Raw genomic sequence first — 26601 nt, forward strand, 5'->3', positions numbered from 1 at the left:
TCATGGGTAAAAGGTGGGCGCAGAAGGGTCTGTCAGATTGTCTTCTGACAGAACACAAGTCACTGCATCCGTTAGACCCATTCCACCCTCCGTGTTGATTTCAATGTGAAAAGCATTCGGTCACTGAAGTCACAATGAAAATGTATTTTCGTTATTTACAAGTGTTTTTTAAAGCACACTTTTGACAGAACATTTTACAGAATGAATTAGTTGCACTATGTTTTCAATATTCTAATAATGTATGATTAAATAGTACACAACATCTTTATATATTGTTTAAAATTAAGACAAAATCATTTGGACAATGACAGTATATGTAATTAAATTAAATGTTTAAATTATGATTAACTTTAATAAATCAATTATAAATTAATTCATGATTAAATACATTAAATCTTAATATATTGTTTAAAAATAAGATGAGTATTTGGACAAAAATAGTACATTATTTTATGATTATTTATATTTAATAATTCATTCAATTATTAAAATTAAGTAAATTAATAAACAATATACATCTCAACATCTTGATATATTGTTCAAAATTAAGAAGTATAGGCAATTAAATGTGCTAATTATAATTACTTTAATTATTAAATCAGTTAATACAAATAATTATAAATTAATAAGTACATTATTAAACAATATACAATATATCATCTTGATATATTGATCAAAATGAAGATTTTGGACACTTTGTGGTTGTTAAACGTTTGTGGATCACGTCTTTACAATAAAGTCCATCTGTGGTTATTTTACTAGGACTCACTGAGAAAAGGATCGTCTAGTATTACTTGTATGTAGATGTTGCTTGTTTTGATATTTTCTTTCTAATGCAATAGGATTCAGACATTAAGTGGTCATTTTGGCATTTTTGGTCCTAAAGGTCTCATACATAGTACATAGATTCAGCAGCTTTTACATGGGGCACGTGCTTCATAAGGATGTGTACGAGAACAGAGGAGAAGAGACATTTGTGAATGTCAGAAGTCACAGAGGTCATTTGAAATATTGGGTTAACGAGCGTCTGGACCAGGGGTGTCCAATCTCTGTCCTGCAGAGTTTAGCTCCAACCCCAATTAAACTCACCTGAACCGGGCATACTAGAAACTTCCAGGCAGGTGGTTTGAGGCAAGCTGGAGCTGAACTTAAATTGTCCTGAACTAGGACTGAGATTGGAAACCCCTGGTCTGGAGTGACAAAGATCATTAATTTTTAATATCAGAACATCTTTCTCTCACATATTCATTCGATCTCTTTCTGCCTCCGTAGGTCCAAACACTTACGACGATGCAGCTGCTTACATTCAAGCACAATTTGAAAGCAAGAACCGCTCGCCCAATAAGGAGATCTACTGTCATTTGACCTGTGCCACGGATACAGGAAACATCCAGGTGGTGTTCGACGCCGTGACCGACATCATCATCGCCAACAACCTGCGAGGCTGCGGCTTGTACTGAGGCCCGCCCCCTCCCTCTCGAGCCACTTCTTTGGAAATGATTACTATTGAAAATGCAAGTTGGTAAATAATGATAATGATAATTTTAAAATAGGCATATACAAATATATAAATATATTATATATATATGAAATGTTTTTAGTTTGTCTTTCAAAGAGCTGCCAACAGAACTGATTTCTTATAGAAACCCAGCCTTTATGGTTTTAGAACAAAGTTGGGACCTTTTTTGTGTTTTTGTTTTCCTTTGCTGTCGTACGTTTCGTTCTCCCCCCGTTTTCCATTGTGTCTTTATCGTTTGAACTAAACAACCCTCATTTTCTTTTTTGATAAATGTCTTTCTTTTACTATTTTTTATGTTTTATGTCATTGTGTGTATATTTATTACATGAATATCAGTCAGGGGGGGATGTACATGTTTGCCTGGCTATATGAATTTACTTTGACGATAATGTGACATTAGCTAAATCCACAGTTATGCTAGTCTCAAGCACTATGGTTCAAGTCAGTCGTAGCGTGTTCCCGCTCCCGATTTGTAATCACTGTAGTACCGTTCGATATCGTAGAGAATGGAAACACCCAGGATCGCACCCACCAGGCTTTTCTTGCGTTTCGTCTGCCCGTCCCCGTCACTTCTGTAGGTCAGCTTTCTGGGGAAGGTCCCGGCGCGGCTTGGCGCCTGTCGAACCAGTCCGATGATTGCAAGTATCATATCAGTGCCAACCTTCTGAGAATGACGTGTCTGGGAATAGTACTAGAAACACTAGGTCACTGTTATGACAACTTATTAACATTTGTCTTGTAAGGAACTTTTACTTTTGTATTGTTGTTGATTAATTTATTAATTTATTTATTGATCATCTGTCCCACACACTTCCTTTGTACTTATTACACCTCGTCCATTCTTCTACCTCTCGTCCATCGTCACCCTTCCCTCTTCATTCCTTCTCTTTCCTAGGTTTCTTCCTGTTTTAGTTGGCTGGGTAATGGAGTCCCCGTCACTGATAGCATGACCCCTCAGCCTTTGTATAAAGAAACAGCTAACTGCTTCACATAGCTAATGGTGCGAAAATAAAGAATAAAACATGAAATAAAAAGAACAAAAAAAGAGGAAAAAAAGAAAACCGAAAAGACAGACGCAGCAAAAAGAAAGGGCATCATGTGGGCGGGGTTAGGGGGGTGGTAAGGGGGAGGGGGGTGGTAAGGGGGAGGGGGGGTAGATGTGGGGCTCAGAGAAATGATGTGGAGGCTTACAGACGAAGGTCATTGGGCTCTCTGTCTTTGTAGAAAGCTGTAGATCCTCCAGTTCTAGAATCTTTACAAGTAGAAATAATTGAGAAAAAAAAAGAAAAACATGGATGACAATAATAACAACAAACGATGATGATGATGATGACGACAACGATGACGATGATTACAATACCAATATCAATGATTATTCTGTAATATTATTAAAGGTATATTTCTTGTGCTTTGTAGCTACAGAACTTTTTTTTCCCTCTCTCCCCCTTTTTTTAAAAAAAAAAAGAAAAGAATTTTGCAAGGGTTCCTGTGATCCACTCTTGAACCGTTCTTACTGACTTACCCATGTTGATGTTGATGAACTGTACTGATTCTTTTTGCCTGTTCGCCCTGCATTGCAATGTCTTTACTTAGCCTGAATTACAGTATATGTATTGATTTTTTTATTTTTTTTTAAAACATTTCTTTCTTTTGTTTTCGAACGAACCACTTTTTGGTGGCACGGCCCCGTCCCCGGTGCTGGAGAGGGCGGGGCTGTGCACGGCTGTACAGATTCATGCGCTTTCTCTTGGTTTTTTGAGAATTGTACTCAAACACCTTCCAGGTCTGCATAGAAAAGCACAGCTCTCACCTATCACACGTAGATTTGGAAAGATGTATCTATCCTCCCTCTCTGCCTTCTCAGTTTGAAATCAATGAAAAATAGAAAAAAAACCTGTACAATTACCTACACTACTGTTAATTTTGATTCTCCTTCCCTTCTTTTTTAAATCCTTTCTTTTTCCTCTCCAAGTGAATGCTTTTGTGCTGCTTTTTCTCCCTCTTCTTTAGTGAATGGTTGTTCTTTCATGTGGGATGTTCGTGCTGGAAAACCAATCGAATGTAGTGTTTACATTAAAAGCCACAGTTTTCATGACTACAACCTGGAGCTTTTTGCTTTTGATTGTTATTCATTTCTGCTTTGTCGTTTATATATTGCACTGCCACCATGATCGCTCAAATGAATGAGGGCTCCAAGATGACTCTAATGAGGTGATACAGATACCAGCAGAGATCAGTTAGCGTAGGAATGAAAGGATGCGAGAATGTCTTGAGCTAAGGTAAACTTATCCGCCATTAATCCAATGCAAAGGGGCCATTTCAATTAAAAACTGAAAGCTTTTTCTGCAAACTTTTAAAAACGTGTTTCAAAGTGCACGTTTTTGAAAACGATACTGTTACCGCAAAACTACAAAAACGTGAATCTGTGAAAATGGTGACGGCATGCACATGCGTATTACGTGTTCAGGCTATAGGCACATAGTGTTTCTTTACAAAGTGACATCGCCACCTACTGGCCTGGCATGAATAATACAGTGTTTTTAGTCGTTTTTATGGATCCGTGTGAATGGGGAAAAAAACCTTTCCGTTTTTTGTACATCGTTGTCGTGTAAACGTACCCTAAAAGGACAGACAGTATTCATGATTAAGGTGATCTGTTTAAGGGGCTGTTTACACAACACCGTTTTCAACTAAATCGTACAACTTTATGCGTTTTGGCCTTTCATTTACATGAAAATATTACACCTGAAAACGCAAACTTTTGAAAATGGGTTTCAAAGTGCAAGTTTTTGAAAACGATACTGTTACCGCAAAACTACAAAAACGTGAATCTGTGAAAACGGTGACGGCATGCACATGCATATTACGTGTTCAGTCTATAGGCACATAGTGTTTCTTTACAAAGTGACATCGCCACCTACTGGCCTGGCATGAATAATACAGCGTTTTTAGTCGTTTTTACGGATCTGTGTGAATAGGGATCATTTTGACAATGTTGTCATCTGTACAAAGAAAAAACCTTTCCGTTTTTTGTACATCGTTGTCGTGTAAACGTACCCTAAAAGGACAGACAGTATTCATGATTAAGGTGATCTGTTTAAGGGGCTGTTTACACAACACCGTTTTCAACTAAATCATACAACTTTATGCGTTTTGGCCTTTCATTTACATGAAAATATTATGCCTGAAAACGCAAACTTTTGAAAATGGGTTTCAAAGTGCAAGTTTTTGAAAACAATCCCGTTATTGTCTCCGTGTAAACTACAAAAATGCGAATTTGTGAAAACGGTGACGTCATGCGCACGCATAATACGTGTTCAGTCTATAGGCGTGTACAAAGTTACATCACCAACTACTGGCCTGGCAGCATAATACAGTGTTTTAGTCGTTTTCACAGATCAGTGTGAAAGAGGTCATTTTGACAACCTTGTCGTCTTTACCTGAAAAACGCAAAATAAAAACTTTTCAGTTTTTAGTACATCATTGTTGTGCAAATGTTTCCTTAGATCAATATAAAGTACTATATATACAGTGAGGAAAATAAGTATTTGAACACCCTGCTATTCTGCAAGTTCTCCCACTTGGAAATCATGGAGGGGTCTGAAATTGTCATCGTAGGTGCATGTCCACTGTGAGAGACATAATCTAAAAAAAAAAATCCAGAAATCACAATAAATGATTTTTTAACTATTTCTTTGTATGATACAGCTGCAAATAAGTATTTGAACACCTGTCTATCAGCTAGAATTCTGACCCTCAAAGACCTGTTAGTCTGCCTTTAAAATGTCCACCTCCACTCCATTTATTATCCTAAATTAGATGCACCTGTTTGAGGTCGTTAGCTGCATAAAGACACCTGTCCACCCCATACAATCAGTAAGAATCCAACTACTAACATGGCCAAGACCAAAGAGCTGTCCAAAGACACTAGAGACAAAATTGTACACCTCCACAAGGCTGGAAAGGGCTACGGGGAAATTGCCAAGCAGCTTGGTGAAAAAAGGTCCACTGTTGGAGCAATCATTAGAAAATGGAAGAAGCTAAACATGACTGTCATCGGACTGGGGCTCCATGCAAGATCTCACCTCGTGGGGTCTCAATGATCCTAAGAAAGGTGAGAAATCAGCCCAGAACTACACGGGAGGAGCTGGTCAATGACCTGAAAAGAACTGGGACCACCGTTTCCAAGGTTACTGTTGGTAATACACTAAGACGTCATGGTTTGAAATCATGCATGGCACGGAAGGTTCCCCTGCTTAAACCAGCACATGTCAAGGCCCGTCTTAAGTTTGCCAATGACCTTTTGGATGATCCAGAGGAGCCATGGGAGAAAGTCATGTGGTCAGATGAGACCAAAATAGAACTTTTTGGTCATAATTCCACTAAACGTGTTTGGAGGAAGAAGAATGATGAGTACCATCCCAAGAACACCATCCCTACTGTGAAGCATGGGGGTGGTAGCATCATGCTTTGGGGGTGTTTTTCTGCACATGGGACAGGGCGACTGTACTGTATTAAGGAGAGGATGACCGGGGCCATGTATTGCGAGATTTTGGGGAACAACCTCCTTCCCTCAGTTAGAGCATTGAAGATGGGTCGAGGCTGGGTCTTCCAACATGACAATGACCCGAAGCACACAGCCAGGATAACCAAGGAGTGGCTCTGTAAGAAGCATATCAAGGTTCTGGCGTGGCCTAGCCAGTCTCCAGACCTAAACCCAATAGAGAATCTTTGGAGGGAGCTCAAACTCCGTGTTTCTCAGCGACAGCCCAGAAACCTGACTGATCTAGAGAAGATCTGTGTGGAGGAGTGGGCCAAAATCCCTCCTGCAGTGTGTGCAAACCTGGTGAAAAACTACAGGAAACGTTTGACCTCTGTAATTGCAAACAAAGGCTACTGTACCAAATATTAACATTGATTTTCTCAGGTGTTCAAATACTTATTTGCAGCTGTATCATACAAATAAATAGTTAAAAAATCATACATTGTGATTTCTGGATTTTTTTTTTTTTTAGATTGTCTCTCACAGTGGACATGCACCTACGATGACAATTTCAGACCCCTCCATGATTTCTAAGTGGGAGAACTTGCAAAATAGCAGGGTGTTCAAATACTTATTTTCCTCACTGTATATGCTAATATATGTACTATAAACAAAACTGTCGACATCATAGTATGCAATATAGGGAACATGGAGGAAGTGTGGTTGAATCCCAAGGGACATAATTATGATTCTGTGCCTCTTTAAGTGTGTCTTCAGCCAGACCGTCCTGGAGAAAGAAGGAGATGCTCATTCACTCTATACCACAGCTTCACTGGACTTGAGAAGCACCACTTTGTGCCAGTCTGATTGGATGGTAATTGCAATGAGAGATTCACATATGGATAGAGAGAGAAAATGAGAGGAAGATGTTTGTGTGCATTTAGATAAGAGGATGAAATACAGACCATGATGGGAAACTGCAGAGGTAATTGGCATCGACTCTGTCCACCCAAATCAACACAGAGGCTTTATATAGCTATAGGGAAATTGTCCTTCCCCCTCTTCTGGTGGTGATCTGCAGTCTCTTTTACACCTATAAGCACAATCTCAAAATCAAGTCCACAGGCTTAGATTGTGCCAGGCTCATGGGTGCCACCAACAGGTCTACTGCAGAACTGCTAAATGATAGGATAATTATGTTTAAATAAATATAGCATATATTATGTCTCCACCAACATTTAAACTAAACCTAAGCTGCTGCACACGATCATTCATACTAACTGCCACTAATTCTTTAATATGATTACATGAACACTGTGAGCAACTGTAAGATAAAATTACTGGATTCTGTTTGATCACTTATCTGATCATCGCTATAGTAGCCAATATTGTCTGCTCTGATGCTGAAGTATTTCATTCTTGTAACCACACAATGACGAGTCAGTGTAGTGTCTTGGTATGTCCTAAAATTCAATCCCAGGACCTTGTCCCTGTCAGCTATTTTTCCATAAACACACACACACACACACAAAGATATTTATAGTGCAGCACCATGGTCTGTCTGTTGCTAGGAGACAGCCTGGTGCAGATTTCCTCAGCATGCGATACCTAATGCTTTCATCACTGCTATGTATTTTGTCACAAATTGTATAGTGTGAATTTGTTATTTCACACTGCATAAAATCATTCAGTCTCTGTATTGCCACAATACAGTAATTGTGTTCTTCTGTTCTAAACACATTATGCATCAAGCTGACAGCCTGCAGGATAATAATGGACATTGTGCTAAAGAGAGCGCAAGAGCAAGGAAGTGGTGTGTGTGTGTGTGTGGTGATGGTGAGCAATGAGAAGGCCAACCGAAAATGCAGTTTAAATTTATGTCATAATTAAAGGTCAAGGCCCCAAAGTCGCTGTTGCCATGGAAACTGCATCGTTTACTCCTGTGTCCTCACACTGCTGGAATGATGCCGTCTGTTCTGTTCAGTGCAATATACCTGTTCCTCTCGCAATCACTCCGAAAACTGACACCTGGACAAACGCCATAATCCTTGAAGTACGTCCTTAAAAAGAGGACATTGATAAATGCAAAGTTGCAAAGTCGTCACAAACAGTAAGTTTTATCTCAGTGATTATTATAAGGTTCCATAAGTCAAAAGTCCAAATTTTTTGTTTCCTAATTGTTTTACTGTTTAAATTTAGTCGAAAATGGCAGGCTCCATTTTGACATCTTACTTCACATAGTGTGTCTGCAACATGTACCATGAAATATGTGACAACTCGCTCTCTGGGTCTTTAAGTGTGACTACTAAAAGCTTTATAGGCTTACATAGAAATTCAAGTTGGACATAGGGGGAGAGCGGGGCACAACGTAATGCTTTTTGACTTTCTCAGTTTGTATAAATCTACTTAGGGTTCAGAGTATTTTTTTCCCCACATTAATTTCACACGTCTAGTACAATTGTGTGGTTTTGTTTTGTTTTGTTTTGAAGTGAAATGTGACAACATGCCCCATAGTTGGGGTACATTGTAACATAACCATATGGCAGCTTAAAATATCTGATCTAATCAAAAAAGTATACAAGACAAACTAAAATATTTTCTCAATGAAATACAATTATTAACTTTTTTATATAAAATAATGGCATTTTTTAATAATTAAAAATAAACAATTTTTTGAGTTTGACAACGAACACACCGGAAAACACAGCTATACAATAGTTCAAAACATAATAATAATAAATAATTTCTGAACATTGACTCTCAGTCTTTATTCACCCTTTTCTCATGTTTTCTCAATAGAATTAATAAAAGTATAGAATATAATAGCATTTCTAACAGGGGCACATTGTAAGGCAGTGTTACAACATGCATCACCTGCACAACTGGGATTCTTCTGCTAGTTAGCAAAGCATTAAATAACTATATCAACTGTTAAATAACATATTGGAGATTAAAATAATACCAGATGTGTCTAATTTTAAATAAACACAAAAAATAGAGATAAAAAATTAATATAAGTTAAAAAATTTACTTTTGCTATGGTTAAATAAAGGTTCAGTCAATCAAACAAACTTTATTACAGACTCAGGGTCCAATTTTTAAAACACACCCAACTTATAACACAACAACGATAAAAATAAAAATATATAAAAAACAGAACATCAATGCGTTACAAAAATACAAGAGTAGCCTACCAATGTTTCCACAACTGGTGTTGTTCAGTGATATCTTTCAAAGATTTCTGAATTTTAGCGTAATTTTTTCTCTATAGCCTAGTGTTGATATGGCAACTAGTAAATACACTAAGTTAGTTATGCTAGCGTCGTGTGTGGAAGTATTTAAAACAAGTGTGTTACACAACTAGCCCCGCGTTATGCTGTGCCCCGTTCTCCCTACTATTTGTCAACTAACCAAGAGCGATGCGAAAACTGATTTTAGCTCCATAATATAATTTTTTATTTAATTCGTTTAGTTTTTGGTAATACAATTATAGTAATAGACAACACAATAAACCTTATTCACAGCAGCGCCTTGTTTGCTTTTTAACGGGAATGAAAGCGAGACTCTGAGGGATAGACAGTGGGTTGAACTGTTATTTAATGTTCAACCCTGTTTTTTTTTTGTTTGTTTTTTGTTCTCTTGAAGAAACACTTTCCAAGACATTTCAGTTAGACAAAAAAACTCCAGATAACATTAGCTGTGGAAAGTTATAAGTGATCTAGGAGCTTTATACAGCTTTTTACCACGGATGCAATTGAAAACACGGTATCTATCCCTCACAGCCTCGCTTTCATACCTGTCATGGCGCTGCTCTGAATAAGGTCGATCAATAGAAGCAAACACGCGATCAAGCCCGCCCTCCGGTGGACAGAATCGGAACTGAAACAGGCCATGTAAGGCTGCTCGACCTCGCCGACAGACGGTCACGGTGACATTTTATTTTCTAATACATTTTCTCTCCCAAATATACCTGGTTATAAAAAGAAGACCTACGTGTGAACTGCAGTCTGCAGAAGTCACAAGTCACTATAAAAAGCACGTTAAAATGCTTGCCGATGGGGTTAGTCTTCTGTAAATGTCAGATGACATAATCATGTGGCCTCTTTAGACAACAAACGTGACGTGAAGTAAGATTGTATGCCACTCTGAAATAAACTGAGCCAGCCTCACGTACCACACCTCTTCAAACTGATGGCGACTCGCGAATAACAACACTGAAGAACAGACGCTCATATTTCAGGCGGGAGAAACGGTCCCGCCTGAAATCTGAGAGTGACTTCAACTGTAGTTATTTTGCTTAGTCTCAATGAGCGAGTCGCCTCAGTCGGGCAGACTGACTGACGGACACCAGTGCCAAACCCGGGAAGTCTCGCCGTCTGACATTGCGGCACCCCTTCGGTTTCCTCGGGGCAAGAGTCCAGCAGCGACAACTGTCACCCGCCGTTTGCGCGCCCTGCGCGTGAGAACCGGGAGAGCCGTGGAGATTCGGTAACAGCGTTAATCATCTCGCGCTCAAACTGCTGTTGATTCACAGTCACTGACGTCGCCTTCTGAGAGCAGCCTAATAACTAGTGTGTAAATACAGCACACATACGTGAACTCCCACAGATAGACAACACTGATTCTTAAATAGACTTCTAGGACAAAACAGGCCAATAAATACAAGTTCTGTTTCTATCAAGAAATTATTTTAGATTAATCATGTTCAGAGGTTTTTGGAGCACGTTTTCCTTACCTATCACTCAATAGACCTATGGACCAACACCATCTTATAAATATATAGCTTATATTATATATTATTATTATATTATTTATTAATTTATATGTGGAAGTCACATTATCAAAATTGTTTTGTGGTGAACTGGAGCTGTCATTGTTTTGACAGAAAATAGGCCTGTTAGCCTATTTATATTATTATTGGTAACATTTTACAATATCGTCTCATTGCCTAATGTTAGTTAATCCATTAACAATGAGCAATACATTTGTTACAGTATTTATTCATCTTTGTAAATTCTATAGTTAATAAAAACAACTGTTCATTTTTAGCTCATCTCACCGCAGGTCCATTAAATTATGTTAACATGCAACTTTTGATTTTTACAAATGTATTACTAAATGTTGAAATTAACATTAATGCTTTAGAAATGTTTTTCATTGTTAGTTCATTAAAACTAAAATAGTTAACCAATGTTAACAAATGAAACATTCTGTAAAGAGTTACCTTATCGTTAAACTTCAAGCAGATGAAATATGGAAAAAGAATCTTCGGCGACTGACTTGGATATGATCTAATTAGTGTTTACAAAAAAAGTAGGGACACAGCGTGAAACAAAAGAGCCATATTTTTTTAAAAAATAGACAGATAGACAGATAGATGTTGAGCCACTGTTTTTCTCTGTCCATAGAGCTTCTTTTCACAACAACAATCAGCTAAATGTCAGCTACATCCCAGACCTCTTAGATGGTTTATAAGGTCATGTTTTTATTTATTGTTATTTTTTTCCAGTTGCAGAACGTGTGTGTCAGACTTCCAGAGCTATGTTTAGCTTCTTCACTAAATGGCTGGTAGGCTTTTAAATCACATCATTATCTCGACAGCACCTGAGCTTCATTCAGAGTGCAGACACACACACCAACAAAGCCAAAGTTGTATAGTCAGCAGAGCTATTACGTGTCTGACTTGTTTGCCTGATGCAATTTAATATTTAATATCATACCTGAACAAAAGATTACCCTACTTACATTCTCAAATCAACACATCACTTGCAATACTGCATGGGTTGAAGACGTATAAAATCTGGGGGATTTCTTGATCTGTTGTTTATGCATTCTTTCAGCGCAGTGAGCGGCAAACAATGAGGTGCAAAACTGCTGAGAACTACACAAACAAAACTTTTGCTCTTATAGTTTACAAAGACATTGCAACAAAAAACAATGTTTCTAAGTTTTAGAGTGACCCCTACGTGGATCTTTAGTGGTAAAACCTTCTGTGTCCATTCAGTTGAAACCTATTGGAACAGACACCTAGCCTCTAGACTGCGAGCACTCTGTCAAAATGGGTCTCAGACGGTAACCACAGAATATTTCATTAATTAATGAGCGTTATGTGGTGCTATTAAAGCACTCACACGCCCCATTTGGCCCAAAGCACAGCCTTTTAACACATTAACTCACCGCAGATCTCAATCTGATGCATGAGGAAGAGAACGAGAGAAAAACAGAGACAAGCTAAAACTCACATGCATACAAGGAGTCACGGAGCACAAAATCCCATCAAATACTCTATTATATGGTCCTTGTCAAAATTTGCAAAACATTTTTAGAGTGAGATTAGATTACATAATGTTGTTCAACACTAATGGCACTAATGCAACACAGCAGGAGTGTTAATATGAGATTGTGCCATGGGAATATGTGCACCCAGTTGCCGCTAATGGTTGCTAAACTAATCATTTCTTAAGCTGGGCTCAGACTGCAGATTTACCACTCCCGACAATCAGAGAAAAAAAATCTTGTCGAGCGCCTTGGACGGTTCAGATGTTCAGCTCAGATTTTCTGTTAATGTGAGGCGTTTAGCGGGACATTTCTAGACCCTTTGTCTGTCCTCTCAGCCCCCCTAAAACTATAATCACCTGTCTGAACGATTGGGCCAGCGCTGCTTCCTCAAGAAAGTTGATCATTTTCATGTTTTTAAGTCTTGCCAGTTAAACATTCATATGATTTTAAGCTAATCAAGTGCAAGACGCCGTGAAAGAGAACTCAATTTGGTACTCGCGCGCTATGATAGATTGTTTCTGAGCGTGTGCACACAGAAAGCCGCCTCTCAGACAGCACGCGAGTACCGAGTTGAGTTCCCTTTCACGTCTTCTTGAGAAAATACACACAAAATTATGTCAAAATGCTCATCTTGACGAGTATCCACATAAACACAGTCGTAAACAGTTAAGAAAATACTGGAAAAAATGATTCGTTGAATTTAATCAATTTTTTTATGGTAAGTGGTTGCACACAATTGATTTTAGCTGCATTTAAACAAATGCATAAAGTTGAACTTATTCAAATTTAGTTCAACTTAATGCATTTGTTTAAATGTAGCTTAAATCAATTGTGTGCAACCACTTACCATAAAAAATTGATTAAATTAAACGAATAATTTTTTTTCAGTGTATTTTCTTTATACAGAAAATTATATTTCAGTGTATTTCTGTGTGTCAATACAATGGATCTGTGCATTAGGTCTTAAAGTATGGCCCTACGCCTTCCACAGATGATATACATATATATATATATTTAGAAATCACTAAGGTAAGCAGTCTAGATGTATTTATATGTATATAATATATATATATATATATATATATATATATATATATATATATATATATATATATAAAAATACATTTAGACTGCTTACCTTAGTGATTTCTATCAGGATGTGAAGGGAACCAGTATAACATTCTGGAACAAATCACCTACCTGCCTTTCATTTTTAAATCTTGAATTTGGCTGGTATTTGTTTTTGCTGCGGTCGTAAATTCGAATAGAGAATTGTGAAATTTCACTGGTAACTTAGGTCAAAAATAACAAAAGCAGTAACTTTATTTATTTATTTAGGCAGGGCCAGTGAATGTTTTGGCAGGGCAAGTGAATATCTGATCTATAAAATCCTTGGTGTTGAGCCCTGAGTCAATATTTTAGTTTTTTAGCTAGTTAACAGTAATAGTTGTTAAATTTGCTGACAATTTTGTTTTAGTTGAACGGTATAGCCTAGTGAATGAGAGGAATTTAAAAACTTGTGTAGTCTGAGGCTTTAGGTAATGTAAGCTTTTTAATTGGCCTTTACACACATACACACACTCTGTGCATTACTTACTACTACTAAGTACATTACTTTACAATTATAATTTAGTTCAAATACATTTTTGGGGGTGTTTTTTTTAAAAAGTATACACTGTCAATACAATTAAATTTGAGTTAAATTAGGTGGGGATTATACCAATATATTTCCATAGACAGATTTTCCACAATTACTGAGAACACATAACGATCATCTTTAATGTGGTTACCCAGAACAGATGGGTGTGTTTAATGACAAAGAAATAAACAACGTAGGAAGTATAGAATCCAGGCTGAGTTCAAAATGAACAAGCAACAAATCCTTTGCCCTGTGAAGATAGAAGATTCTCTGCTCAACATCCTATAGTTAACTGTAATGTCATACATGCCGTGATATTCTGACAGTTGAAGCTCTTAAAACATTTTTTAAAAAGTCGCACACTATAGCTGTGGTAAGCCGCACAAAAGTGATGCAATCTGTCTGCGAGATCTGACAGGGCTTGGAGGCCTTTGGATGTTTCTGATACTGTTCACTTCCCCATTCTCAGTCTCTTTTCTCTACCTCCCCCTCTGTCCTGAGGGAAGTTGCAGCTTCAAAACATGCTCAATAAAGAAAGATATGTCTCAACACACAAATATTTACCACAGATGTTGTAATACACTCATCTTTGCAAGATCATAAAATCCTAATAGAAATCTGTCTGCCTGCTGTCTATCTATCTATCTATCTATCTATCTATCTATCTATCTATCTATCTATCTATCTATCTATCTATCTATCTATCTATCTATCTATCTGTATGTCTGTATACCGTGTATGTCTGCTGTCTGTCTATCTACTAATCTATCTATCTATCTATCTATCTATCTATCTATCTATCTATCTATCTATCTATCTATCTATCTATCTATCTATCTATCTATCTGTATGTCTATCTATCTATCTATCTGTATGTCTGTATGTGTATGTCTGCTGTCTGTCTATCTACTAATGTATCTGTCTGTCTGTCTATCTATCTATCTATCTGTCTATCTATCTATAAGTCTATCTGTCTACTCGTCTGTCTGTCTATCATGTATCTGTCTGTCTTTCTATCTATAAAGTGAGAAGATCATTTATTTGAATAGTATCTTTGTCTTTCTGTGCATATTTGTTCATCTTGGAGTACGGACAGATGTGGATGTCTCTAAATGGATTTATAGGCTGTAAAATAATATAGGCCTGTAATATTTTACATCTGTATAACAGTGTGGACATCCTGTCTAGTGAGAGCACATGTCGTTTTGTTTCTGAGAAAATCACTTAACATGATGTGTTTATAAATACCACGCTGCACCATCTCTCTCACAGGTAACAACTTCAACCTCTCTGTGCCTATTAAGAAAACGAGAAAGAAAACGACCGAGCATCTCGCGCAATGAAGTTGTGGTGTATTTAACGCCTGCGCACACACGGTCCGTAGTGGAGAGAATTGTGAATGGGGGGAGTATTTTGGGTGTACAGTCATAAGTCGGACTCAGAGGAGCCAGGAAGTAACTGTGAGCCATGCAGCTCATGCGACGGGTAAAGTAGCGCGAGCGAGCGTCTGTTGTCAGCAGTCGGAGATCACACGCGCGAGAGTGAGGAAGAACAACAAGAAGCCAACGGCAAATAACTGCCAAATCCAGTGCAGTACAGATCACACACCTCACAAGAGGCGAAATCCGAAGAAGGTTTTATTTTTTAAAAGAACACGAAGCTCACTGCAACACACTCCATCATTAGAAGAAGAAAAAAGACGGAAGGAAATAAGAGCGGGACTGGCGAGTTTCAAGGCAACGCTTCACTCTCTTTGCAAGTTTAGGCAAATACAATTAACAAAATTGATCAAAACGCGTTCAAGATGCCTCGGGTGGTCCCGGATCAGAGGAGCAAGTTCGAGAACGAGGAGTTCTTCAGGAAACTCAGCCGCGAGTGCGAGGTGAGCGCGATTCATCCGAGACATTCGATAAAGTGGCGGAAACAAAGTTGCACCTCTCGTGTGACATAAAAACAAGCGTGTCATCGTAGCTTTCTTTAACAGCCTCTGTGTAGAGACCACTAATGCTCACTGCTGAGGAAAGTTTTAACCTTCTGTTCACGGTAGTTACAAAATTACGTTTTATATAGGACATTGCAAGCCTACCTATCAAGAAAAAGAAAGATGTAGCGTAATACCTGAAAGAAAGACGCACCTTTGCACCTCACCTTTTAACTCTGGCATAATAATTATAGGTTTGTTTACTTCTAATGCAAATTGAAGAATACCACCAGGCAATTTGCATTGCAAATGTGCAAAATTTGTTCTTTTTTTCCCAACTTTTTCTTATAGTCTGCAAAGTTCATAATTTGGGTATAATCTAAATTTAAAAAAAATCACCCCAGGCCACATGTACCCTATAAAATCCAACCCACTAAAAGTAAATGCCGCTTCAAATTGGAATCAAAGTCAAATCCTGCAAGAAAGAATACAATTCATATAAGGAAAAATCGCTTTGAAAAATCGTAAAACTGAGCATAAAGGACAGACATTATTGTGACAAGTTAAATGGAGGAAGATAAAGATGTTATTATAATGGTGAAAATATTTTACAGTGCACTCTGATGAAGATCTTTAATAATAAGACTCTTTCTTTTGTTATTCTTTCATCCCTGTCCACAGATTAAATACACCGGGTTCCGCGACCGGCCGCACGAGGAGAGGCAGGCGCGCTTCCAGAACGCGTGCCGTGACGGCCGCTCAGAGATAGTGAGTACACGCACCGGTCACTTACACTGACCCTCGCATCATTGCTGGCAACTCAGTATTTAAACACATAACGTGAACTGTCACGACATCACCAAAAACTATTCAAAATAGCCTACTTCCTCTTAATGAGCGCCAAACACTGCAGAGAACATTTATGAACCATATCCTGTTATACTGACCTATCGGTAAGGTCGCTGTATGTAATTCACTTAATTATTAGAACTAAAATAATTAAACAATGCTGAAACAGAGTGCCTCTCCGCTTCGTTTAATTACCATCAGAAGCGCGTCTCACGGATGCAGATGAACCCGGACGTGTCTAATTTGCAGTCTCTTTAAAAATACCTCGAGACTGCATGTAATTATTTAGAGACCATCTCCTGTATTATTTTTATTTATTTTACAATTTTATTTTATTTCATTAATATATATTGGCCTATTTAAAGATGTTTTGCACTAGACTTGGCTTTGTGTCATAGGCTACTTTTTTTTTTTTTTTGGACTGGTTTGATAACATAGACAGGCTTGTTTATCTCTTTATTTGTATCTCATGTCTGCAGGGCTGTTTGAGATAGATTTAGCTACCCATAATATTTCTAAGAATAGATGAGACGACTGTTACGATAATTCAGATTTTTTTAATTCTGTTTATTATAAAATTACAGACCAGATATAGATTTTCAGTTTGATATCACTTTTTTCTATTTGATTAGATTTTACTGGCAAAATGTAATCATAAACATAAATTTACAAAACCTTATACATAGTTGATAGTTTACTGAGAAGTAACAATGAAAAACATTACTTAAGCATTTCTTATATAAAATGAAAATTAGGTTACACTTTATTTTAAGGTGTTATTGTTACAGTGTAATTATATATAAGTAGAGGAATATTAATTAACAACATGTACTTACTATAGGTTTAGGGTAGGATTAGGATTTGGTCGAGGGTTAGTTGCATGTAATTATGCTTAATTTACTGTTATTATACGTGTAACACAAGGACACTGTAAAATAAAGTGGTATCTGAAATGAAATTATTTTACTGTGTTTGTATCATTTCAACGTGTTTTGTTTTCTCACCATGCTGTCTTATGCAGTTTTGCTGTGTCGTGTTGTGACGTGCATGATGTGCACTTTAGTTCTTTAATCAGTAAGATGTGGTCATGTTTGGCCTTATTTGCCCCTAACTTCAACAGTAGATTAAATGCTGAGGTTCAAAGGCACACAGATCTATTACAAAGCAGAGAGCAACTTTCCTCATCTCTTTATGTCTTTGTATTCCATGGCAATGATGCTGAGTATTGATTAATATAATTTATAATATTATTGTTGATGTATGTTTGAGCATATGAGTGAGAGTGAATCAGATGTTTGATTTTAATATATATTTTTAGAAACATAATTAAAACGCAAGACAATTCTGCGAGACAGTTTAATATACAATCCCGTTTTTTGTTTGTTTTTGCTTATGTTCCTTGAGAACGTCATTGAATTATTGCACCATAATTCAAAACCGTTACAGCAGTCCTGCTGCTATTAATGTAAGTGAGGGGCTGCATTTAAAACAATTATTGATTTTGTACTCCTCCCTTTCTCTGTTATCTCTCTGTCACTCTTTCACTCCTGCATTCTGTCTTCTCTCAAACTCAGTTTGGTGCAGACCAGTTTGCCAGCAATGAGCGTTGGTAAAATAGAATCAGATGTGTGTAACTCAATACCTCAAATAGAGAAAATGATGACTTGGTTTTTTTTCTTTTTTCTTTCACCCTTCATCCCCTCCTCCCTTTTTTTTTCCTGATGTTTTGAGCGCTGGCCTTGGCTCCAGGCATTCTCCTCTCCTCTCTGATGTGAAAACAGAAATGACGGGCTGCATAATTTATGCTCGGGCCTGGCTTTCTTATCCTGTTTGTATTGATTTCCCTCTAAAAGGCTTTTGTGGCGACCGGCACCAACCTCTCGCTGCAGTTCTTCCCAGCCAACCTTCATGGGGACCAGCGGCAGGCGCCCACCCGAGAGTATGTGGACTTCGACCGGGAGACAGGAAAGGTAGTCCTGACACTCTTTCTCTGTATTTGCAATTTGCCCCCCCACCCCACCCACCCACCCACCCACCCTATTTAAACTCTCACTTGCTCTGCTCATCTCCCCCTTCAAAAACAAATCAGATCATAAACATATACAAATGTGTAAAGGTGTGTTGTGATAATAGTAACATGCAACACTTTCATGAAAAGCCACATGCATGATTCATGAAATCTGAGGAATGATTGAAGAAGTCATTTCTGTTTCTCTTTCGTCTTTTCCTTCCTTTACACACAGCAGAGGAAGTGTGTCGCTTTTTCAAACCAGACGCATCCATGGGTTAGATGGGCAAAAGCCTTGATTTTCCATAATGATATGTTTCCCTCTCACACATCTCAAGGAAAAATGAACCCTTGAAATATTACACTGCAGACAGCAAGAAAAACAATCCCTCTTGAATGAAACATGGCACGGGTTTCCATTTTATGTTTAAACTTTCAATTTTATTTCTGTAGCAGTATTATTTCAGACACGCTCATCGGTTTTAGAATTGGTCTTTCAACAACTCCCTCTTGTTTCTCTGGATTTAAGGAATGCATAGCCTCCCTAAACCCATAAGAACGTAAAATAAAACCATACTCCACTGCACTGTCTTCGTTCCATTTATAACCACTATTAAACTCCGTATTTATTTCTGTTATTCTAGTCAAGGCTGTCCGTGCCTGTCAGAGGCCTATAACCATAAGTTCTACCCCATGTCACCACTATAAGGTCACTTTTAAAAAGGGCATTCATTCAGCACACTTTGTCTGAAATGCTGTGACATTAAAGGGATAGTTCACCCAAAAATGAAATGTACTCATCCTCATGTTGTTCTAAACCTGTATGACTTACTTTCTTTTATGAAACACAAAGAAATAAGAAATAAAGAGACTTAAGGGTGAGTGAATGATGACAGTTTTCATTCAGGCTGCTCCATTTTCATTTAATCTTGCTCTGCGTACAGTAAATCAGATTCTCAGGTTGATTTGTCCCTCATTGTATCTCATGTGATACTTTAGACTGTGAAGAAAGGGAAATACGTAATTGACACCGTCAGTCACTCTGACAGCCGCGTTGTCCGCAGATGCAGCGATCACTTTCTTAGTGTGTCTGTCACACTTACCAAATGCGATACAAATTTAATTCAAGTCATCTAACACTTTAAAGAGTCTGGTGCCGAGATGTTTACAGTTCATAAAGGCTGATTATGCCGTCGGCACAACAGCTTTATGGATGGTCGCACAAGACCAATTAAAGGAAAAGCTTGGGCCGGATTAAATAGCATTTTGCCATAGGTTCTTTTAAGGTCACCCCTGAGGCCTTTCCCTTCAAGCCTCTGCATAGAAGAACGTTAGTGCGAGACATTAGAGAGGCACTTACTGGCTTTGTTTGTGTTTTTACCACAAGCCGCTCGCAAAGCTGCTGGTGTTTCTTGTGCCGTGTTGGACAAGGAAGCCTCTCTTCACGGACACTGCCTCACTGAGATGCACTCATTAAAAATGCATCCGTAAGAAATCAATGGACCTTTTGGCCCCGAGGCTGACGGACTAATCTTTGGCTGTTAATTATTTAAAAAGGCGTGAAGGGTGTGTGCGTCGATCCCCCGTGCTGACGGGCAGCTGAGCATGCGTGTTTCTGAGCCTGGGCTCACTGGTAATCCTATCCACCTGTCTGTCACCTCTGCCAGAACTCAGATCCATGCAGCTTTAATGAGCCTCACACCGTCTGCCTTCAAAATACAGCCCACGCGATACATACCCCTACACTTTCTAGTTACCTACCTGACACACAAACTCATAGCGCTGCATGTTCGATTGTCGTGACTACCTGTTTTGTACTATTTACATGTTTTCGAAGGCAATTTTGCAATTTGTACTTACTCTGTTTGAGTTGGAAGGCTTGTAAGTTGGGTAATTTTAATGCATTGGTCATTTGGTTTTGTTTACAATAAAGTACCGTGCTGGTACCATGGTACTTTGATGGTATCAGATGGGGATTACCAAATTCATATATTATTGTATTTATGTGGAATGCTAAGGGAGTTCTTTTTTTTTAGAATAATGTTGTAAAACCGCACTGTAAAAAAATGGTAGGCTAATCTTTTGTTTTTAGATTTAACTCTTAAATTTAGCTTTGTTTGTGTACCCTAATATATTCATGTTGATTCAGTAATGTTAAATAATAATTTTTTATATATTTTATGCTTAAATCAATTTAGACGTGACCACATTTATTTTTTTATTTATTTTTTTCCAGTACATATTACCACTTACAACTTACAACAATGTTACTACTTTGGCTTTTGGCCATGTACTATGGTACTCTTAGAAAGTAACCTGGAGTATAACTGCTATTGTACATGAATTTTAGCATTATGGTATATTTTGAAATACCATAGTATTAGCATATGATTCTATCTATCTATCTATCTATCTATCTATCTATCTATCTATCTATCTATCTATCTATCTATCTATCTATCTATCTATCTATCTATCTATCTATCTATCTATCTATCTATCTATCAAAGAAATCAGTCTAAATTTAAGGGGCATGTCCAAAAACATGGTATTACCCTTGTGCATGTCCAAAAACCACAGTAATACCATGAATTTTTTTTGTGTGTGTGTTATAATGTCACATTTTAAAAACTGAGTGAATTAGTCTACCTACCTTCATTTGGTTGCATGAGTGAAAGTCATTTTAAGGGACCAATCGGGTAGAAATTGTCTTTAAGGTAACAAATATTCTCCTTTTGTTGTTGCAACAAACTGTGCAATTTATGTCTTGTGCATCCTAGTCATTGTTTAAAATCACCTTAAGAAATTGTTGGAAAAAGCTTGAAAAAACAATGATCTTAACTAGTGCTCTTGACAGATTTATATCCATGTAACACATTTGAGAGTTGGAGTTTCCTTTCTCTTTTGTTTGGAAGGAAATCCTGAATGGACAAACTTAGCTGATAAGGTCTGTCCTCCCTTAATTTCTTACTTTGTTCCTCCTCTTCACTTACATGCCCTCTGTTTTTCTTTTATCCTTTAATTTTATCTCTCTTTTTCTCATCTACACACACACACACACACACGGTGAATGTCTGTCATGGAGAATTCCCTGTAGAGCGGTGCGTGTCAGACCGGGAGAGTTCATGCGTGCGCCCCAGCCTCTGCTCCTAATTAAACTGATTGTTAACCTCTTCTACAAACAGATCCCTCTAAAGAGCTATGGTTTTAATAGACTACAGCTAAAATATTACCCTAACCGGAAAGCGCTCAGACTCACAGTTGATCCTAACATGCAAAACCATGTGAGATATGTGCTGCCTGTCATCAGGAATGTGCGATCGCTGTCTGCCTATTGGCTGAGGTGTCCTTACAAGACTGCCGATTGGTTTATTTCTCACGCCATAAATCAGTCATCAACATCTCATTTGTTACTCACAATGCCGCACGCCGTGTTTTGCTGCCAGATTCCCAAACTGTAAAAGCAGAGTTGTAAAGAATATGTGGAAAACAGCGAGGCAAGAGCACCTTAAATATATGTCTTTACAAGCAGCCACCTGATGATATGCCTGATAAAAAGAAAAACAAATCATTAACTACACTTTTAAATGTGCCACTAGGCATTTTGTAGTTGAGATTTAGTTATTAACTCAGCTTTTTTAGCTGACAGGTATTTTTTTAGAGGACCACATACCTTTTATTTCCACATACCTTTTATTTCTAGATTTCTAAATTCTGGCAGATATTGAAAAGATGATAATTATTTTCATGTTATGACCAATAACCAATATATGTGTGATAGTAAACTTCTATACCATTGTGCATATTTCAATTAAAAACAAAACACTACAATTAATTGTCTTAAATGCTACAAGTGAATTTGGGCATAATATACGGAATGAAAAATGAACATTCATTTTGAGATTGACTAAAAATTGCATCAGTGTTATTAAATTAATAATGTTTTTAAAGATTAGCTTTAAGTGAGCATTAGATGATGAAATTAGCGTGTAAAATGAAATATCCACTCATAACAATAAATAAATAAAAAACTCTAATATATATTTCTAACTGATATGATACCGATACTGTGTTCTCCCTCCATAACTCTCACCTTTATCTCCTCTTCTTTTCTCCTGGTTTGAACACACATTGGTTGCCAGCAGAAGCTGTGCAGGGCCAGTTTAAACTTGGCCTGTGGTAGGGGACAGTATTATCTGAGTGGGGCGGCGGAGGCCCCGCAGCACAGCTTAAGTACAGGCTCCTAGTGTCACTGCAGGCTAATGGGAACCAGCTGTGGGGGAGGTTTAATTTTAGCGGTAGCAAGCACAGCCCCAGGGAGGAGACCTTAACCCTGTCCCAGCCAGAGCTCCTCAGAAGCTCCGACAGCCGCATTCCCTGTGCATCAACCTTTAGACCAAATCAGGTATTCCATCAGCCCAAAATAGCCCAAATAAGTACTTTATTGACCATATGACAAGATAAAATATGATGCACGGTCCATCAGAAGGCAAATGGGAAGTAAAGGGAATTCCATTTTATCTTAGTGGATCATTAACCATGCTTCATTGAAGGAAACTTGATTAAGCCTTTGAGTATTAGCTTTTTTTATTTGATGCAAATGGTTCATATGAGCAGTTCTCAACACTAGAGTTTAGTCTAGTAGCTTTTGGCTCTCTGTAAACTATATTGTGCCATTTTTCCTGCTCTACTATTACTAGAGCAAGGAACTCTCTCCCTCCCTCCCTTTCATGCAGCTTCTGTCTCCACCACTTAAACTCAATCTTGTTGAAATGTGATCTCCTCTGAGATGGAGGCTTCAGCTGTAAGGCTTTAAGGAGATCTGATGCTTGGCGCTGCTTCCTCCTCTCCTCCTTCTTTCCTCTGTTCATTCGTAGTGCTCGTGTGTGGTTTTGACTTTTTTATGCAAAGCAGAAATTGGGTCCGTCTGCTCGGGCCATGCCAAGAGGCTTTGGTTTGTCATTCCACTTCGAGAGGGAGAGCAGCAAGAGAGTAGTAAACTGATTGGCCAAAAAGATTCCAATAGCAGCCAGCTTTTGCCCAAGACCCTCCGCAGAGCACTGGTTGGTGGGCTATCGGAACTCTGAGGGTGACAGACGGATATGGCATTTCAATGCATTTTGTAGAGTACTGTAACATATTTTATAATATGGTATATTTTATATATTTTCTCTCCCAAATCCTATGGGTCACTTGTATGTGTTAGATTTGATAACACTAACACATAAAAAAAACATTGTGACATATTTGAAATGTATTTTGTAAAATTTACGGACGTTACATCAGTTCAAAAATTTCAAACAACCTTTGCTTTTATTTTGAAAACAAAACCTTAAAAATAGTAATTAATACTAAAATCCTTTTTTTTTTTTTTTTATAGTGTTTTTACTGGTCAAAATATCTGGTGCAGAACAATTACTCAATCAGTGAAATAAAGAGCTGTGCCTTTTGAAGGAATCTGTGATTGTATGCTTGTGAGTTTATTTGAAAAGCACAAAGGAAGAACTGTGATGAAAAATGCAACAGTACGAGTGTGTCTCTGATTCGGTGCCAGTGTGCAGGCCCCTGTGTCGGAGCCACACTGAGGCGTGCTGTTTTTCTCTCTCAGACATTATAAATCTTCTGCATGTCTGTGTGTGTAAAAATGTTCGCTCGGGGGCAGATAGCACGAGGAAGAATCGAAGTAAATGACTCCATTATGAAAGGGGCTGCAGTCTGAGGCCTCACCACAGGAATTGGTGTTTTAATAGTTTTGCGTTTCCAAAACTATTAAGCATGTTTCCAAGTCTGATGTGAGTGTGTGTATCGAGATGCCGACTCTGACTCACATTCAGTGTGGGTGTATGCTTCATTCTGCAGCCCTATTTGTATTATTGTGTGTGTTTATGTGGGTTTGGTGACTATTCATTAATCTGTATAATCTGTTTTCATACATTTTCCTATATGTGTGCATGTTTACATGCTACGCTTAGCAAGCGCATCTCCATATTCATGACTAGTCATGTACCACAGAACATGTTGTGGAGCTGCATGGCGCCAGTTTGACAGTTAACTCCAAGGCAGAACACACGGGGGTGGTGGTGGGGGGTTCACACTCATGGAGCCACACACAGCTGCCGATGCTCACTGAAGGAATCAAGCGAGGAGCTGACGAAGGTCTCTCATCTTCATCTCTCCTTATTCCATCAGCTGAGGTGGAACGTTCCTTATTACTTAGTACTTTTCCAATCTTAAATCATACATGTAGTCTAAACTAAACAAATAGTTTAAAACGGATAGTTCTAAATTCATCTTATAAATGCAAATACAAAATGTATCAATGCATCATTTTCCTGTGATCACTGTAAAGCTGCTTTGATATTGGCACATATTAATGTGGCAAGCTACAATGCTTAGCCACCACAAACCGCTTACATTACATATTACACTACATACATACAGTGAATATTGGTGCTTTTATCATAGTGCTTTTGCTGCTGATCTATAAAAGCAATTACCAGTCGAGTTTGTGTGTTACAGTGATTATGCTCAGATTTCACTCGGTCCCAGTGTCTTTAATACTGTGTACTAACATTTAAGTTTGATACAATGCATTTATTGCGCACATACATGTTTTTACATTGTACTTGTATGTAAAAAAATACCTGCATGTAATTACAGCTGTAATTAATTTCTGTAATTACATCTATATTTACACTGTTGACCCTTCTCTTACGCCTTTACCCACCCTTTAAACCTAACCATACCAAACCTAACCGCACCTCAAAAGTGTTTTCATTGTACCAAACATTTTCTTGCCTCTTGTGGCTTGTCGCTTTATTTGAATCATTTTTTAGTAATAATTCAGTTTTTGTTAATGAGATGGACGACATTTTGGAACCATAAACAAAACGATATCTACACAGTCTAAATTAAATCATTGATTAACAGTTATTTAACTGAGAATGTAAATGTAAAGATGGGGATTTCTGGGACCATGTCTTGAGTGATGACCCAAATGAATCAGTGAATAATTTTTTAAGTGATTCTTTAAAATGAATAAATTCACTAGATGATTCAGACTCCTCAATTCAATTATTCAATGTATACTGTTTCAGCTGTTTCATTGTTGGTTTCCAATTTGATGCTTTTCAGTTCAACTATGTCAGGACTCAGGAACTATCTTGCTAGTTAAATCTAATGAGGCTTTTGTGAGATCTGACCTGAGTTTGTAGACACATGCAGGATGATAAACTATGGTTTCCGTAAAAATGCGGAGGGTTGCGGTGGAGGCTCATGTTTCCTGCGATCTCAAACGGAAGCTGGTCTGTTCACCGATTGCTTGTCAATGACATCATCAAAGCGTGTGCACTAATTGATTCCTGCTGCTTCCATCTCACGTGCCTCTGATCTGATCCCAATTTGTTTGAAGTTGGAGGGAAAAATGGCCCCTTTGTGTTTGGCCATGCAACATTCTCTTAAGCAAGATCTTCACGAAAAGCCAGTAGCAAAACTCTGAACAGATTGAGAGGAGATGCAGAGAGGGATGCAATCAGAGGGTGGAGGCTTTGTCCATCATATTCTTGCCTTTCCCCATAGGGATTCAATTATATTGCCCAGCTCGGATTTCTCAGGCCCGTCTCTCGGCCTTCCAGTCACACCCCTCTGATCAGTAAGCTCTGCAGGAAGACCGCACATCATCATCATCACGTTGTTCTCTCTGAACCCATTTAGTATGGCCAGGTTCCCTCTGTTCTGCTCACGTATCGCACTCACTGTTTTTTCAAGATGACAGTGATTGTAGCACAGTGTCACAACTAGAGATGCACAACTAAATATGTTCAGTCTTCAACCAAGCAGACAGGCAATTTAACTCCAAACATTTGCACCATCTTTGTGTGTATCTTTTTTGAGTAATTGCTTA

The 26601-nt window shown here is 38.0% G+C and overlaps 2 protein-coding genes across 6 annotated transcripts in view; both read left to right on the forward strand.

Moving 5' to 3' along the window:
• The window catches only part of gnao1a (guanine nucleotide binding protein (G protein), alpha activating activity polypeptide O, a), a 91813-nt gene extending 88187 nt beyond the window's left edge, over positions 1-3626 (forward strand). The window contains exon 8 of the mRNA XM_084123854.1: positions 1273-3626. Coding sequence (XP_083979980.1) covers positions 1273-1460 — 188 coding nt within the window. The 3' untranslated portion in view covers positions 1461-3626. The remainder of the gene's footprint in view (positions 1-1272) is intronic.
• Positions 3627-15293: 11667 nt separating this feature from the next.
• cbfb (core-binding factor subunit beta) overlaps positions 15294-26601 on the forward strand; it is a 33451-nt gene continuing 22143 nt past the window's right edge. For 4 of the 5 annotated variants that reach the window (XM_084123965.1, XM_084123962.1, XM_084123963.1 and 1 more), the window contains exons 1-3: positions 15303-15802; positions 16523-16609; positions 18544-18660. In XM_084123965.1, the coding sequence (XP_083980091.1) occupies positions 15725-15802; positions 16523-16609; positions 18544-18660 (282 nt within the window). In that variant the 5' untranslated portion in view covers positions 15303-15724. Of the gene's footprint in view, positions 15803-16522; positions 16610-18543; positions 18661-26601 lie in introns of all 5 variants that reach the window. The other variant, XM_084123964.1, reaches the window with a different exon arrangement.

Source organism: Abramis brama (assembly GCF_963993115.1).
Source record: "Abramis brama genome assembly, chromosome: 9".
Classification (NCBI taxonomy): domain Eukaryota; kingdom Metazoa; phylum Chordata; class Actinopteri; order Cypriniformes; family Leuciscidae; genus Abramis; species Abramis brama.